Here is a 15,933-nt window from a genome sequence, read left to right as displayed (position 1 = left end):
AAAAAAGAGCAATATTATTTTTGCACAGCAATATTTTCTCTTGAGTATACTTTAAAATTTTACATAAATCTTTAATAAAATTATCGGCTTGACATTATCGGTTATCGGTTGGAACGAGGAGGAAATTATCGGTTATCGGTATCGGCTGAAAAATGCATTATTGTGCATCACTAATGGTAAGTGCAGTATATTATTTGTCAGGTAATTTTGTTATTTATTAGGTCGAATTAATCTAAATGGTTGATCTGTAATTGCTATACCTATCTGGTATTTCATTACACACTGCAAAAACACACCTCCTTAAAACTAGAAAAATTCTATAGAAATAAGTGAAATTATCTGCAAGTACTTCAAGTAAATTATACTCATCTAGATTTCTTGAAATAAGAAAAATAGCTGTCTGAAAATAAGCTTTACTTATTTTGAGCAATAAATTAGAATATTTAATCTTAAAGCTTTGAAATGTCAGAAATGTTCTGAATTCAAGAATATTGTTCAAAACACTATTTGAAAGCAAATTTCTCCTCATTTAGGTGAAAAATGACCGACTTTTAGTCTGACTGAATAACAAGTAACATTTACTTAAAGTGGAATAATCTCACACATTAACCTGTTAACTAGTCTTTCACACTCAAAACAAGACAAAGAAAATTATTTGACTAGATTTAAGAAATATAGTCATAATAAATTTGCACTGTACTACATGAGCAGTCCCCTTTCCTTTGTTTGAAATTTCTTCTTCTCCTCCCGTTATTTTGTTGTGTGAATGCTTTTATAATTCTCATAAATATATGTAGACTATTTAAATATTGAGTAAACTTGCGTTTTTTTCCTGCCAACTGAGAATTCGTTACGAAAGACACTTTTATTCACGCACACAAAGGCAAATGTGATCCTTTTGAATCTTCTCCTCTGTGTGTCTGTAAAACCGTGTTTTTTTTTTTTTTAATCAAACTTTCCCAGCGTTATTTCGTTGTGTAAATGCTTCTATAAATGTCATAAAAATATGTAGACTATTTAAATATTGAGTAAACTTGTGTTTTTTGTCTGCCAACTGAGAATTTGTTAGGAAAGACACTTTTATTTATGCACACAAAGGCAAATGTGATCCTTTCGAATCTTCTCCTCTGTGTGTCTGCAAAACCGTGTTTTTTTTTTTAATATTAAACTTTCCCAGCGTTATTTCGTTGTGTACAGGATTTTATAACTCTTATAAAAATATATAGACTATTTAAACAGTAAGAAAACTTGAAGAAATGAGAATAAATTGCTGCTGCTGCGGTTTTTTTTTCCGCATCACTCGCTCGGGCATGCAAATCTATAGTTAATTGATCTGGCCGGTCGGGCTTCAATACCAACGGGCCGTGTCGGGTTGGGCTGGAATTTTTTAGGCCCGATCTAACCTCTACGGGCTTGCTTTGAATGTAAAGAAGCTCTCTCTACAGGTAAACATGAGAATAACAATACAAATGGGGAAACCAAATCCATTGCATCACCGGAATTGCGCAGGGAAGATTTTTGAACGTACTTATATATTTTAAAATGCGCTGAATCGATTCAGCGTGTTGCCCGCATCGAATCGAATCGTCCCTGCCCCGCATCGGGATGCATCGCCGCATCGATTATTGTTGACACCCTTAATTACGACCGGCCCAAACGTCAGGACGGCCCACCGGGAACTGTCCCGGTTCTCTCGATTAGCCACTCTGGGCCTGGTACTGTGCGATTGCCTGATGTTGATGCTAACGGCGCGCACGCACGAGGTGCAGTGCATCGTAAAATTCTACGCGTCATCTTCGTTATGGATAAAAAAAAAAATTGTTTTAAACTTTGTCACGGATATAATTTAGGTTGCACTGAGATGTTCTTGAAAATTAAAACCATGGTGAAAAAAATTCCAGACTTACGACAGTTAATTTAATACTTTTAATACCTTTAATAATGGAAAACTAAATTCAATGCCTTTTTAATACTTTTAATAACCCGCGGGTACCCTGTGTAGTATATTTACTTAAAGTAAGTGGAATAATCTGACAAATTTTTCTGTTACCTAGTGTTTAACACTCAAAAGAAGATGGAGAAAATTATTTGACTAGATTTAAGAAAAATAGTCTGATTCAAAGGTTATAAATTTGCGGTGTAATTGTGTGCAGTTGTCAGGAGAAATAATTTCCATTATCGGAGGACATTTTATGCACTGCAAAAAGACACCTCCTTAAATCTAGGTAAATTCCCTTGTTTTCAATGTAAATCTACTAGAATTAAGTGAAATTATCTGTTACTGCTTCAAGTAAATTTTACTCATCGAAAGAAAAACACCTAGGCTTTCATTAGGCTGAAAATAAGCTTAAGAGACTTATTTCAAGCAATAAATTAGTATGTTTAATCTTTTTTTAAGCTTTAAACACTCATTTTAAGTAACATTTTGTGTATAATGATAAAAAATCCCATATTTCAAACAACAAATCTAGGAAATGAAACCTTAAAAAGTTTAAATCACTCATTCTAAGTAACAGAAAAACTCAATTAAATCGTTAAATAAACTTGAAGCACTTGTTTTCTAAGATTAAAATCAGTTATTTGTTACTTGTTTTATGATTTTTAAAAATCTGTTTGAAAGTTTAAGATGAACTCTGTCAATAGAAGTGATTTGTTACAAGTTCTATTCGAATGTTTCATATTTTAGGTGGGGGGGGAGTAAATGTATCAGAAATTTTCTCAATTCACGAATAGGTGTAGTGCAAAACATTATTTGAAAGCAAATTTTTCTTGATTTAGGTGAAAAATGACAGACTTTTCAGTGTATTGGCTTAAGAACAAATAGTAACATTTACTTAAAGTTAGTGCAACAACCTTAGACATTATTTGACTAAATTTAAGAAAAATAATCTCATTAAGATGTTATAAATTTGCAGTGTAGTTGGAACGAGCCAAAAATTTCCACAAAAGGAAGTTCAGCACTAACCATTGCCTGGGACAGCATCAACTCGAACCACTGGTGCAGGGATGGCCGCAGCAACCTTCTCATTGGCTGAAGGTGGAGGCTCAGTGATTTGATCAGCTTCAATCATTGCTCCTCGCCAACTAAATAACAAGAAAAGAAAAGCAAGTACTGTAACGAACCAGTCAAAAGATGATATCACCACTTTCAAGTGAAAACAAACTTACCTGACTAACGTTTTTTGCTTTTCCCCATTTTCCGCCTCTTCATCTCGTGGTTGATCTTGTTTTCCGACGAGATTTGAAACATTCAAATTTTTCTGAAGGCTTGGTGGCCCTCTCTTGTTTGGAAATTTTTTCTGTAGTAATGTAAAACAGACATTTTTAATTGGCTTGAAAAAGTAGCTGAAGACAATTACACACATAAATGAATGTCTGAATTATTAACTTCACCCATAAACAACAATACTCATACGTGCGCACATGCTCACATATGTTTATCAATGTTTCTCACATTTATAGGAGGTTTTTGAAAAACTGGGACATTTATTCCTTTCATGTCAGTCACGGAATCGGGATTGACAACTGGTTTAAGATTTACATCAGGAAATGGAGGCTTTAACCTGCCACCATTCATTTGCAGCCATTCTTCAGTTTCTGACAAACCTACAAAACAGACAAATGCATACGCTGTTGAGCAATATAAACCATAAAATCAATGTTTCAACAAACATTTTTCTACATTTCAAATGGCAAACAATTTAGTTTAAGTCATTGGCTGCCATGGATGGTGGTCGACGTCCAATTCATGTTTCAGTAAAAGAGAAATCCAGCTCAGTAATACTAAAGATACGACCAAATTACCGATTGGTGTGTGCATGCTGACTTGACCTGATAGTAGCACTAACCTGTCCTTGGCTTTGATATGCGGGAATAAGACAGTAGTGCCAAGACTAGTGAGAGAGCAAGTAGGAAGAGGATAAGGCTTCGCTGGAGCCGAGACAGCTGCTTCCATTTCTGTAGAAACATAACCTGAAGTTTAAGAAATGGTCAAGTTTGGCTTACGCTGCACATTGGGGGTGGGAACCTCTGTGCACCTCACGATACAATACAAAGCTCACGATAACGATGATCTCACGATATGGCATACAATTATAGATACATGGATTAGAAAATCATTCTACAATCAACAATGTATTGATTTTAGGTCACTTAAGGCCCTTTCAGACAAACACTGAACTCCGTTTTTAATCCCAGGATTTAAATGGGCAGCCCATATGTCTCAAAGCAATTTCCCGGGTCGACTGACACCGAGATTAGGGCTACCCAATCCTTGTGCACCAAAAGCGAGAGTTGTCTCTGTGTCCTCGGCAGTAAGTCAGACTTGTTCCAAGAGGGTGTTGGCATTTGCCAGGGTTGCGCTGTGTCACCAATTCTTTTCGTGATTTTCATGGAGAGGATACCGAAGCGTAGTTGTGGTGGAAAGGTTTACAGTTTGGTGGGCTGAGGATTGCATTGCTGCATTTCGCCGATGATGATGTCCTGTTTGCATCATCAGCCTGTGACCTGCAGTACTCAATGGACCGGTTTGTAGCACAGTGTGAAGCGGCAGGGATGAGAATCAGCAGCTCCAAATCTGAGGCCATGGTTCTCTGCAGGAAACCGGTGGATTGCCTCATCGGGTAGGGAATGAGGTGCTGCCTCAAGTGAAGGAGTTCAAATACCTCGGGTTCTTGTTCATGAGTGAGGGAACAATGGAGCGTGAGATTGGACGGCGAATTCGGGCAGCAGGAGTGGTATTGCAGTCGCTTTATAGCAATATTGCAACAAAGAGGGAGCTGAGCCAACAAGCAAAGCTCTCCATATACCGTTCGATCTTTGTTCTTCCCCTCACCTATGGTCATGAGCGATGGATCATGACCAAAAGAACAAAATTGCGGGTATAAGTTGACGAAATGGGTTTTAACAGGTGGATAGGAGGCATCTCACTTAGGCTAGGTTCATACCGCAGGTCTTAATGCAGAAATCCAATTTTTTGTCATGTTTTTTTGGCATGCCCGTTTAGACTGCCTTTTTCTATTGACCCCGTTTAAGTATTATGCTTTATGCAGCAGGACCTGGCCAGCTCACAATCGTAGAATCCACCATGAATTCTATCATGTACCAGACGGTGCTTGAGGAACGTGTCAGGTCATCTGTGAAAAAAATCAAAGCTGAAGCAAAACTGGGCCCTGCAACATTACAATGACCCAAAACATACCAGTAAATCCACCACAAAGACTGGCTGAAAAGAAAGAAATGCAGAGTTGTGGAATGGCCGAGTCAGAGCCCAGATCTTAATCCCATTGAGATGCTGTTGGGTGACTTGAAACAGGCTGTACATGCAAGAAACTCCTCAAACATCTCACAGCTTAAAGTATTCTGTGTTGAGGAGTGGGGCAATCTTTCTTCAGACCAATGTCGAAGACTGGTAGATGGCTACAAAAACAGTCTCACTGAAGTTATTTCAGCCAAAGGGGGTAACGCAAGAAATTAGGTGGTAGGGTGTTCTAACTTTTTCCTCAGAAGATGCATTTTTGTTGATATATTGAATTAAATGAGTAAAACAATGTCAATTTTTGTTGTTTACCTGCACGTAAATTACATTCTTTTCCAGAGATAAAGAAAAACAAGATCCGACATTGATATGTGAACATTTCTTAATTAAGAACTGAACATTTAATGGGGTGTCCTAACTTTTTCACATAACTGTATGTTACTTTTTTTCTTTAATATGAAAAAGGACACAATGCTATGCAGAGGTGTACTTATAATCATAATTTTATACACAAATGATACTATTTACAGTAGCAGCAGAAGGTTTGGGGGGGTGTGAAACGTTTACGTCTTCCAGGGGGGGGGGGGGGGGGGGGGATCAAGGAGCGTAACAGAAAATAACTGAGAAGCACTCCATTATGGTAACAAGTCATCATAGTAAGAGTGTTAACAATATGTAATCAAACTATTCATATTCAAGGACTACAAAATCTCAGGAATAGCAGACAGAACACCCAAATTTTGGTAGCATTTAGGTGTATTGTGGTTGCCATTCGACATAAAGCAGAAAGTTATATTTTAATTCTTAACACAGCAATATGAATGGGAAAGGTTGTTTGTTTATGAATTGCAACCCGGGTCACATGTTAATAAACAAGGGAATATGCTGACATTTGATGTGGCGCACTGAATAAAAAGCCATCACCTTTGTTTTTTTTATCTTTGCAATAGGCAAGAAGCAGATTTAAGAAATGAATAAAAAAATACTAAAATGTCAGACAACTGTGAATAATGAGTTCCTGGACCTTTTACACAACAAAAAAAAGAGAAAAAGAAAAGGAAATACAAACACTTCCTTTAGGGTGCATAAAACAAATAGTTTGCAGAACTGGAAGTGGAATTGCTGAAATGCACATAGGTAGGTAGGGCAAAGTCCTATTTGTGAAGCGCAAATAAAATAACGAAAGGTCACTGAACATATAATTCAATAGTATTTTTTTAACCATAGGCAAACCTCTGAGATGTGAAAACCTAATTATATTTCTGTTATAATATTTTGTTCAGTGAATTACATGTTCTTATATACTGCTAAAACTAGATTGAACAGACGAAGGATGTTGGGTAGGGCTGTCCCAAACGACTATTTTTGTCTCATTAGTCGACTAATCTATTTTTTTTTCTTTTTACTAATTTAGGAATTAAATTTTTGTTGACGCTTATTAATTTGCAAAAACCATTTTGAAACACTTAAATTCTTTACTAACATACAAATAAACACGTAAATAGCAACAATAAACCACAAATAAACAGTAAGGTAAAATGCTGATAGCATTTACATGTGCAAAAGAATGGAATGTAAACAGATTCAGAACACTGACTTCGCCTTTCTAACATGATTCAAAACAATTCATAAAAAAAAAAAAAAAAAAATAAAAAAAATAAAAATAAAAAATAGCATTATTTTATAGCCAGTGTTGGGCACGTTACTTTAAAAAAGTAATTAGTTACTCACTACTCCTTCCAAAAAGTAACTGAGTAACTGAATTACTCTATAAATAAAAGTAACTAGTTACCAGGGAAAGTAACTATTTCCGTTACTTTAGAAAGAAGTTGTTGTATGTCAAAGAATTTGAAATTTTCTGAGCAGTATTCGAGTCAGTTGAATATAGAAGAAGACAGGGAGTTGACTTTTAATGCAATATAGTAATATTTATTGTAATATTTATACCAGCAACAGATTTATCCTACACTTGAAGTGCAACAAAAATAAACAGATTTGAATTGCTTACCACAGATGTCGACAAAATCTTTGCCCCGGGACATAAATTACACTTTAGATGCACGTTCTTTCCTTTAATTTCGACCAACTTGAAATACTGTTTCTATCTCCATCTCGTAAAGGACAAATTTTCCTCTGAATGCTCTGCCATCATATCCCTCTTCATCTGTTTTGGGTGTGTGTGTTTGCCGCACGCGCTGTTCCGGTTTCTGTGTGAAAACACCGGCTCTGAAGTACGTGCGCTACTAGGCTCGAGCGTTTACGTCACAGAATGGGGGAATCATGTGAGATTGGACAACAACGCAGCCATATTGCAAGCAGGTCTGGCTCGCGGGACATTAAACTTTAACTTGCCAGTTCGATAAAGAGACAAACTCGTTACTAAGGCGAAGAACAGATATGTGATCAAACTTAAAGATGTGAACAATGTTGACCCTTACGAGCAAGCCAAAGACAAATGGAGTAAAGATGTCAATGGGCTTCCACAATTACGCGAAATGGACATTCTGCTGTATTTATTGTTTGGTGTATTTTACTCATCAGCGATTCCGAAATTACAAATCGCTACAAAGCTACGAACAGTTTTGCTGTGGATGGGTGCAGGACCTGCACATTATGACCGTATCAAACGGCAACTCCATCGTTCTTGCAAAGGTAGGCTTTGTGTGTTTACTATTTTCATTGCCATGAACCTGAACACACCCCAAGTCTTGGATGACAAATAAACAGAGCAGAGTAGACTCGCTACGGCTGGTAGTTTCTTCAATTTATTTAAAGTAAGTCTTTTGACCGTTAGTGACGGTAACGGCGTTGTAATGGCGGAAAAAATAGTTAGATTACCCAGTTACTGAGAAAAAAAACGCTGTTTTGTAATGGCGTTATTTATAACGGCGTTATTCCCAACTCTGATAATAGCATACTCCTACATATTACAGTATTATAATAATTATCTATTGTCAATCATATTTTTCATAAAGGGTGCCATTTTAAAGCTTTTCTTACTGTAGAATCTGAATTCTGAAGTATGTGGGATTAACTCCAGAAATCGTTATTTATATGACGACGATGACGTGCATCTATTTTGAAATGTTAACCGGAAGTAAGTTCGCTAAACTGCTAACTGTAAGCTTTACACTCCGCACAAAAAGCACTTTTCATTGCATGTGGTGTCTGTAAAAGATTTTTTTCGCTTGACTACTCACCCTCCAGCACGACTGTTTGCGATGTTTCCCGTTGTTGTAAATGTAGCAGTTTGGGTCAGTCAGGCTTAGAGAGATGAAATCCTTTCTGGTTGGCGGATACATCTTATCAATGGATTGAAGATGGTCATCGACGCTACATTCAGAAACCAGACAGAAAATAAGCCTCAAAATATTGTTAAAATACACAATGTTTATCTAATACGGGTAGGCTATTAAGACACATGCAAAAATGTTACTAAAACGTGAATGCTTTTAGATTAGTTTGAGAGTTTTTGTTGTCATTTTTAGGTAGCTTTCAGCACATTCTGGGCAGCCTTTTTTTTTTTTTTTTTTTTTAATCTTAAAAGGTCAATGGGACTGCAGCATATCATTTAAATTGATTACTATTTGGCCCGCCCTATTTATTCTCCCAAATTTGGCACATTTAAGAAAATATCCTCAACAACTCCACATTGTATATGGGTGTACTAGGAACACCATTTAAAAAATAAAAAAACACACTGATGGAAATAAAATTTTGATAATCCAACAACAATTGTCTTGTCATTTATTTAACTTCCCATAAATGTAAACTTTATATGCAAGAGCCGAACAATTAAGACAATTTAAGCTTTATTAGTCTGCCAGAGTGGGAAATTTGCCAAATGTAAAGATATGACAACTGTGTTTATATGCCGAGCCTGGAATATGTAATGTCCATAAATTATTTACTAGTAAGATGTCTAGTAGTGAATCCAACTGTTGAGATTGATATTGATTTTTGACCACCACTCCACCGGAATGTGTCACTTTAGTCAAAATCTTTATTGTCCACGGATGTGGAAGGAATGATGGAAAACAGACTGCGGAATGCATCTGCACTCAAATCAATGTAGTCTTAGCATTACTATCCTAGTAAAATTTGAATTGCCAAACTCTCAATCGCAATGTGTGTTATTGATAGCCTCAACTAGTATGGGTAATGAGTGAAAACATTTTCACAATCTCTGTTTACAACTGAGTGACATGCTGACAGCCATAACTTAGAAGGAATGTTATTTTGGTATGTTATATTGATAGAATTCATAAACATCTTATCGTCTTTCCATTAGCAGGTGCTTGGACCAAATGAAACAATGCATTTGGATTCTACAATCGATGTGACATTGCTTGACATCTTCGAGTAATATGATACAGTCGAAAAGCCCAAAATAGTTTATAGGTAAACAGACTTCTTACCTTTTTGTCTGTTTGACTCTTCACGTAAATGTTGTTCTCAAAGCTAACAAACCACTGTATTAGCTTGCTCATAGATCACGAATATATGGCAAGATGTCTAAAGGCGGAATCGGCGGCGTAATAACCTGGCGGCCATGTTACGTCGGAGCTAACTTGTGGAGCGGACGTGAAAGGGGTGATATTCTCAACGAAAAATGCTGTAAACTCGTTGATTTCTTCACTGATTTACAAAACTGTGGTTTATAACTAAGAGTTATTCAGTAAAAATGATTCGGATATACTTTTAGTTAATTTACTGCACTTCTGATGTTTAAGTCAACCAAGCAGATTGCCAAATTTTAAGTTATTTCAACACACACGGTTGCTACTGCCCCGACGTAAAATGGCCGACAGGTGACCATGCTCATCCCCACCGGCTCACAGCGCGTATTAGACATCTAGTTTTATATATACATTATCTATGAGCTCTCCGTCCTGGCTAGTGTCTTGTCACAGGACTTCTCAAAGAACGAACCCAAAAGTTTCAATCAATGAATTCCATGACTGCGATATAAAACAACGACTAAAAGGTGAACATTTGAAAAGTAAAGAAACTTAAGCTACGAACTGTTATGATGAAACACGCTACAAAGGATTCAGGAACCGGACGTGTTGTATCATGTGACGTCACGTGCCCAGTGCCCACTTGTCTGTCCTTCGCCCACGTAAGAAATGAATGTACTTGCACCCCCTTGAATTTTTTTTTTATCAGGGCCGTTTTTAGGAAAAAGACAAAGAAAAACGTGAACGTATATAAATAGCAGGGCCGCGCAGAGACCGATGGAGGGGCAGGTGCTCATAGATCAAAAGGGGCACATGAACAAAAATTTAATAAACCTCACAACAATATAACTTCCAGTTTAACCAGCTTTACAGTATAATTGGCTTTGACTGTGCCAGACTTTAACTCATTCACTCCCAGCCATTTCCGGAGCAACCCCCTTCGCTCCCGGCCGTTTTACTGGATTTGGACTGATTTTGCAAGGCCCACAGAAACTTCTGTTCTATTGCTATATAAACATGGAACCCACCAAAAGAAAGATTAGACTCTCTTCTTTCAGCAGGAAAAAAAGTTAGTTCATATCTTTTTCCATTCTTTCGAAATCAGCATTAGAAAATAGCTTAGTTTGAGCAATTTTCCCATTTCTGATGACAAAAAAAAAACAGAAAATTGAGCTTTTTGGAAAAGCATACATTTCAAACCTAACTTTGACTTTAACACAGTTATATTTTGCTTTTGTGATATCCCAAATGTCTGAATATTGTTTTCCTTCTACAAAATAACATAAACAACCTGAAAAATAGAGCTTTTGATAACAAAGTAACAATTTATTTACACATAACTAAACCATTGAACTGAGAGATGACGCTGTTGTGGCCGCGGCTGTCTCGCCAGGTGGGGTAAACCTTTCCCTCATCACCGACTGTCTCATCAAGATAGTTTTTTTTTTTTAATCTTTCTTTTGTAGTGACCACTACCTCATTACAGAATTCACCTAGGGAACTTGTGTGGGGCATGTTGTGTTCCTGGGGGGGAACTAATTTAGCCGTGTGCGTTTCCGGCTGAGTCACGAGACACTAGAGAGACACGAGCGGCCGAACACGGCAACGCGAACTGTACTCAACGAGCAACACAGACTCAACATCATGCGCTACACTGGTGATCCCGATTGTTCTGCTCGGTCGTCCAACGCCTGGCATCCCGGACGTCCTCCCGATTGTTCTGCTCAGTCGTCCGTCGCCTGGCATCCTGGACGTCCTCCTGATCGTCGCACTTGGTCGTTCATCACCTGGCATCCCGGACGTCCTCCCGATCATCCTACTCGGACTTCCCACACCTGGCATCCTGGACGTCCTCCTGATCATCCATTCGGACGTTTTCCACCAGCGCCCCGGCCGTGCAACCCGACCATTCGTTCCGTTAAATCTCCTCACTTCCTTTCATGGTCCAATATGAGTTCTTACCAAATGCGCTACTACCCTCCAGTGGCCAGTTTTATTTCTTTAAAATGGATTTTGAGCATTGTGCTTTGGAGCGAAGTTGCATCAGAACCTAGAGATGTCTCTTGTGAAAAAAAAAACGTAAAAGATGTATAAATACGTTTTTTGGGACACTGAAACAATTAAAAATAGAACGTATTTATACGTTTTTGGGAGCAAATGTGTTAATTGGGAGGGGCGAACAGTGAATAGAAATCAACACTGTCATCAACACTTTCTGGTTGTGACTTAGTCAGTCTTTGCCTCTTTTCTTCCTTCAGCCTCTAAATCAAAACTTCCTTACTCAACTTGTTGTTTATCTGAGAACAAAAACATAAATATAAAGCAAAAGCAAAAAAAAAAAAAAAGCCCAGTCAAAAGGGGCACTTTGGGCATGTCGCGGCAAAGGGGCAGGTGCTCAAGCACCCCCTGCTCCTGCCTGATATATAACATGATTAGTGCAAGTCAGTAAGCATAGGAATTTTCATAACCTGATTCAAATCCTCAAGACTCATCAAAGTATTTAAAGACTGTTAAAATGACCAATTGAAGATATTTATTTCATGCCGAATGATGTAAACCTGTTGAACAAGAAAAAGTATTTGACAAAACGTAAACATTTTGCACCGTCAACTCATTTTTAGTGTACACACAGAAAAGGTTACAACTTAGAACACTTGATTTACAGCACAACATTCTTTATGGACTGCTTAAATTAGGAGTTGAAATTACAGTGGTACCTCTACTTACGAATGTCTCTACATACGGAATTTTCAGGTTAAGACATGCCTCAACAGGAAAATATTGCCCCTTGTTAAGAAAGAAATTTCAGGATACAAAAGGCAAAAATACAGTATGGTTCGTACTCGCAGCTCCCAGAGTTTACTTACGTAACATACTTATAGGTGCTCTGCCATCGGCTATTGCCTAGCATTCCTGACATCATATTGGCTAAGGGGGACCTCTACTGTATGTGTATGTGTGTATTCCAGCGTCCTTTTCATCTGCCACACGTGTTCCGACAGCTTTACATTAGGGTATTAACTTTTTTTTAGGGCTGTCAAAATTATCGCGTTAACGTGCGTTAATTAATTTTTTTAATTAATCACGTTAAAATATTTGACGCAATTAACGCAGATGTCCCGCTCAGACAGATTTAAATGACAGTACAGTGAAATGCTCACTTGTGTTTTATGGAGTTTTGCTGCCCTCTGCTGGCGCTTGGGTGCGACTGATTTTATAGGCTTCAGCACCCATTACATTGTGTCAGTAATTATTGACATCAACAATGGCGGGCTACTAGTTTATTTTTTGATTGAAAATTTTACAAATTTTATTAAAACGAAAACATTAAGAGGGGTTTTAATATAACATTTCTATAACTTGTACTAACATTTTTCTTTTAAGAACTACAAGTCCCTCTATCCATGGATCGCTTTAACAGAATGTTAATAATGTTAATGCCATCTTGTTGATTTATTGTTATAATAAACAAATACAGTCCTTATGTACCGTATGTTGAATGTATATATCCATCTTGTGTCTTATCTTTCCATTCCAACAATAATTTACAGAAAAAATATGGCATATTTTATAGATGGTTTGAATTGCGATTAATTGCGACTAATTAATTTTTAAGCTGTAATTAACTCGATTAAAAATTTTAATCGTTTGACAGGCCTACTTTTTTTCTTTATACTTGTTTTTTTACATTATGCACAACTCAGATTTTATGTCTATTGTGCAATAATAATAATAATATAGGGCAGGGGTCGGCAACCCAAAATGTCCAAAGACCTAATAATGACGGCAACACATGCTGTATGTATCTGTATTTGCTATATTAGCCTACTATCAAAATGATGAAGTCGGCTAAAAAAACATTGAGCCTGCATGATTTAATGTTTATTTTCCCTGCAGTGCATCCAACGCACCACGTGACTACTGTGCTGTATGACGCCACCTTAAGTTTAAATTCATTTACAATACTAATGAATTGTTTCATTGCTTTTATGAAATTATAGAAATGCAATAAAGAAATCCGATTTTTGATGTCGATTTTATTTTGAGGTTTCAAAAACAACAAAATGGAACGTCTCATGTATTATTGTCACATGTACTTTCGTGATTGTAATAATTACTGATGTCGCGCATGACGGTAGTAGCATGTGCTCAGTTGAACACGCAGAGAAAAAAAATTGATGCGTGCAGGAGTCGAGAAATTGAGCAAGAGCAGGAGGTATGGTCAAAATCCATTATTGCTCGCTAAGGATAGAGGCGGCAGCAATATAACGCCATAGCATTCAGCCCTGCTGATAGAAACGTGTGTTGCAGGCTATGACGCAAATCTTCGTTGACAGAAATGTTGAAATTTAATATTCTACACATTTTTTACAGCATTGGAAAACGTTAAGAATGTTGGTGTAATTTTTGTCCTCCTACAGAAACCATATCAAAAACAAAAATATTGTAGCGTCACCGGGGGCTGTCATTGGCACGGAAATTTATGCGGGGCTCTTATTGGTGTAATGGTGCGCCAGCGCAACGCTCCGATTGGTAGACTGCATAGCCGCCAGTGTATATGCAGTGGGGCAAATAAGTATTAATCAACCACTAATTGTGTTTAAAAGTTCTCCCACTTGAAAATATTAGAGAGGCCTGTAATTGTCAACATGGGTAAACCTCAACCATGAGAGACAGAATGTGGGGGAAAAAAAACAGAAAATCCCATTGTTTGATTTTTAAAGAATTTATTTGCAAATCAATAAGTATTTGGTCAATACCAAAAGTTCATCTCAGTACTTTGTTATGTACCCTTTGTTGGCAATAACGGAGGCCAAACGTTTTCTGTAACTCTTCACAAGCTTTTCACACACTGTTGCTAGTATTTTGGCCCATTCCTCCATGCAGATCTCTAGAGCAGTGATGTTTTGGGGCTGTCGTTGGCAACACAGACTTTACACTCCCTCCTCACCCCGTGTCGTCAAAATGATAACAAGAACGATGAGCAAAAATCCAAGAACCACACGGGGGGACCTAGTGAATGACCTACAGAGAGCTGGGACCACAGTAACAAAGGCTACTATCAGTAACACAATTAGTCGTTGACTAAATACTTATTTGCCCCGCTGTAGTTGTTGTTTTGCACTGGTGTGTTGGCGCAACGAGGAATAAAAAAAGGAGGTAAAAAATGTTATGGCTCCTGTGTTATTGTAGCTGTCAAGCTTTCACTTAGCTAGCGTTACATTATATTTCCCGCAACCATCTTTGTCCATTTTCAAACATTTTTGGAAATGCTCCAGGGAGCGAATAGGGGCGCGCTACAGAGCTGTGCAGCTCTCAAAACACGGATTGCCGACCCCCGGTACGGGGTGACCAAACATCCTCCTTTGCTCGGACAAGTCCTCGTTTCACATACTCTCCGTAGCGTCCGGCCGGGTTTTATGATTTTTCAGGGGACCAATTCGAGGAGAATCCCAGCGCCTGCCTGCGTTGACGTGGCTCCTACTAGTAGGGAGGGAAGGAGTTGTTCTTCTTGTTTTTGTTGGCAGGTTACCCCTTGTATCATTGGGCATTACCACCATCTACTGGGTTGACGGTTTGGCAAGAGATCAGGCAGTTACAGACTACAATAAGTTGTAGTTCTAAGAGATGTGGTTCCATACACCTTTCTGTAAGTTTTATCGTGTCGCATCGTTGCGCTGCCAATGACTGTAAACTTTTATAGCAAAGTTTGATTTTGCCTCTGCTCCCGGTACTCGCTAATTGGGTAGCTATCAGTGAGCTAAGCCACGCTAGGCATTATGGGAAATGTAGTTTTGAACTGCTGCATTTGGAAACATGCTGGTTGAATAGTTTGTCAGTTAATTGTGGGTTATTGTTTGCGTGCAATCTAAAACATTGAATGAGAATTACAATTGAGTGGGAATAACAATTTGTTAACAACAATTGTCGTGATAGTAATTTATAAAAATGTTTAGATGGCACATAGCCTACTGTGTGTGTGTATTGACTGGACTACATTTCCATGGGTCTGCATTATATACATATTTTTATCATTATTTAATTCGTTTATATATATATATATATATATATATATATATATATATATATATATATATATATATATATATATATATATATATATATACAGTACATGTATATACTGTATATAAAACTGAATTTTTCTATCCAGACGGAGGAGGCACACTTTAAATATATTAAAGTGATATAGGCATC

General features: G+C 37.5%; 1 protein-coding gene across 3 annotated transcripts in view; it reads right to left on the bottom strand.

Annotated features, from left to right (window-relative positions):
- Nucleotides 1-10,353, bottom strand: part of man1b1a (mannosidase, alpha, class 1B, member 1a) — a 31,768-nt gene extending 21,415 nt beyond the window's left edge. Inside the window, exons 1-6 of one of the 3 annotated variants that reach the window (XM_057819388.1) lie at nucleotides 10,283-10,353; nucleotides 8,458-8,590; nucleotides 3,849-3,957; nucleotides 3,455-3,606; nucleotides 3,169-3,299; nucleotides 2,966-3,084 (exon numbers count right to left, since the gene is read on the bottom strand). In XM_057819388.1, the coding sequence (XP_057675371.1) occupies nucleotides 2,966-3,084; nucleotides 3,169-3,299; nucleotides 3,455-3,606; nucleotides 3,849-3,957; nucleotides 8,458-8,559 (613 nt within the window). In that variant the 5' untranslated portion in view covers nucleotides 8,560-8,590; nucleotides 10,283-10,353. Of the gene's footprint in view, nucleotides 1-2,965; nucleotides 3,085-3,168; nucleotides 3,300-3,454; nucleotides 3,607-3,848; nucleotides 3,958-8,457; nucleotides 8,592-9,675; nucleotides 10,261-10,282 lie in introns of those variants that run through there. The other 2 variants (XM_057819387.1, XM_057819389.1) reach the window with 2 other exon arrangements.
- Nucleotides 10,354-15,933: the final 5,580 nt, after the last annotated feature.

Source organism: Corythoichthys intestinalis, chromosome 17 (genome assembly GCF_030265065.1).
Source record: "Corythoichthys intestinalis isolate RoL2023-P3 chromosome 17, ASM3026506v1, whole genome shotgun sequence".
Classification (NCBI taxonomy): Eukaryota; Metazoa; Chordata; class Actinopteri; order Syngnathiformes; family Syngnathidae; genus Corythoichthys; species Corythoichthys intestinalis.
The sequence above is the reverse complement of the archived record's forward strand: the minus strand, read 5'-3'. Positions and strand labels throughout refer to the sequence as shown.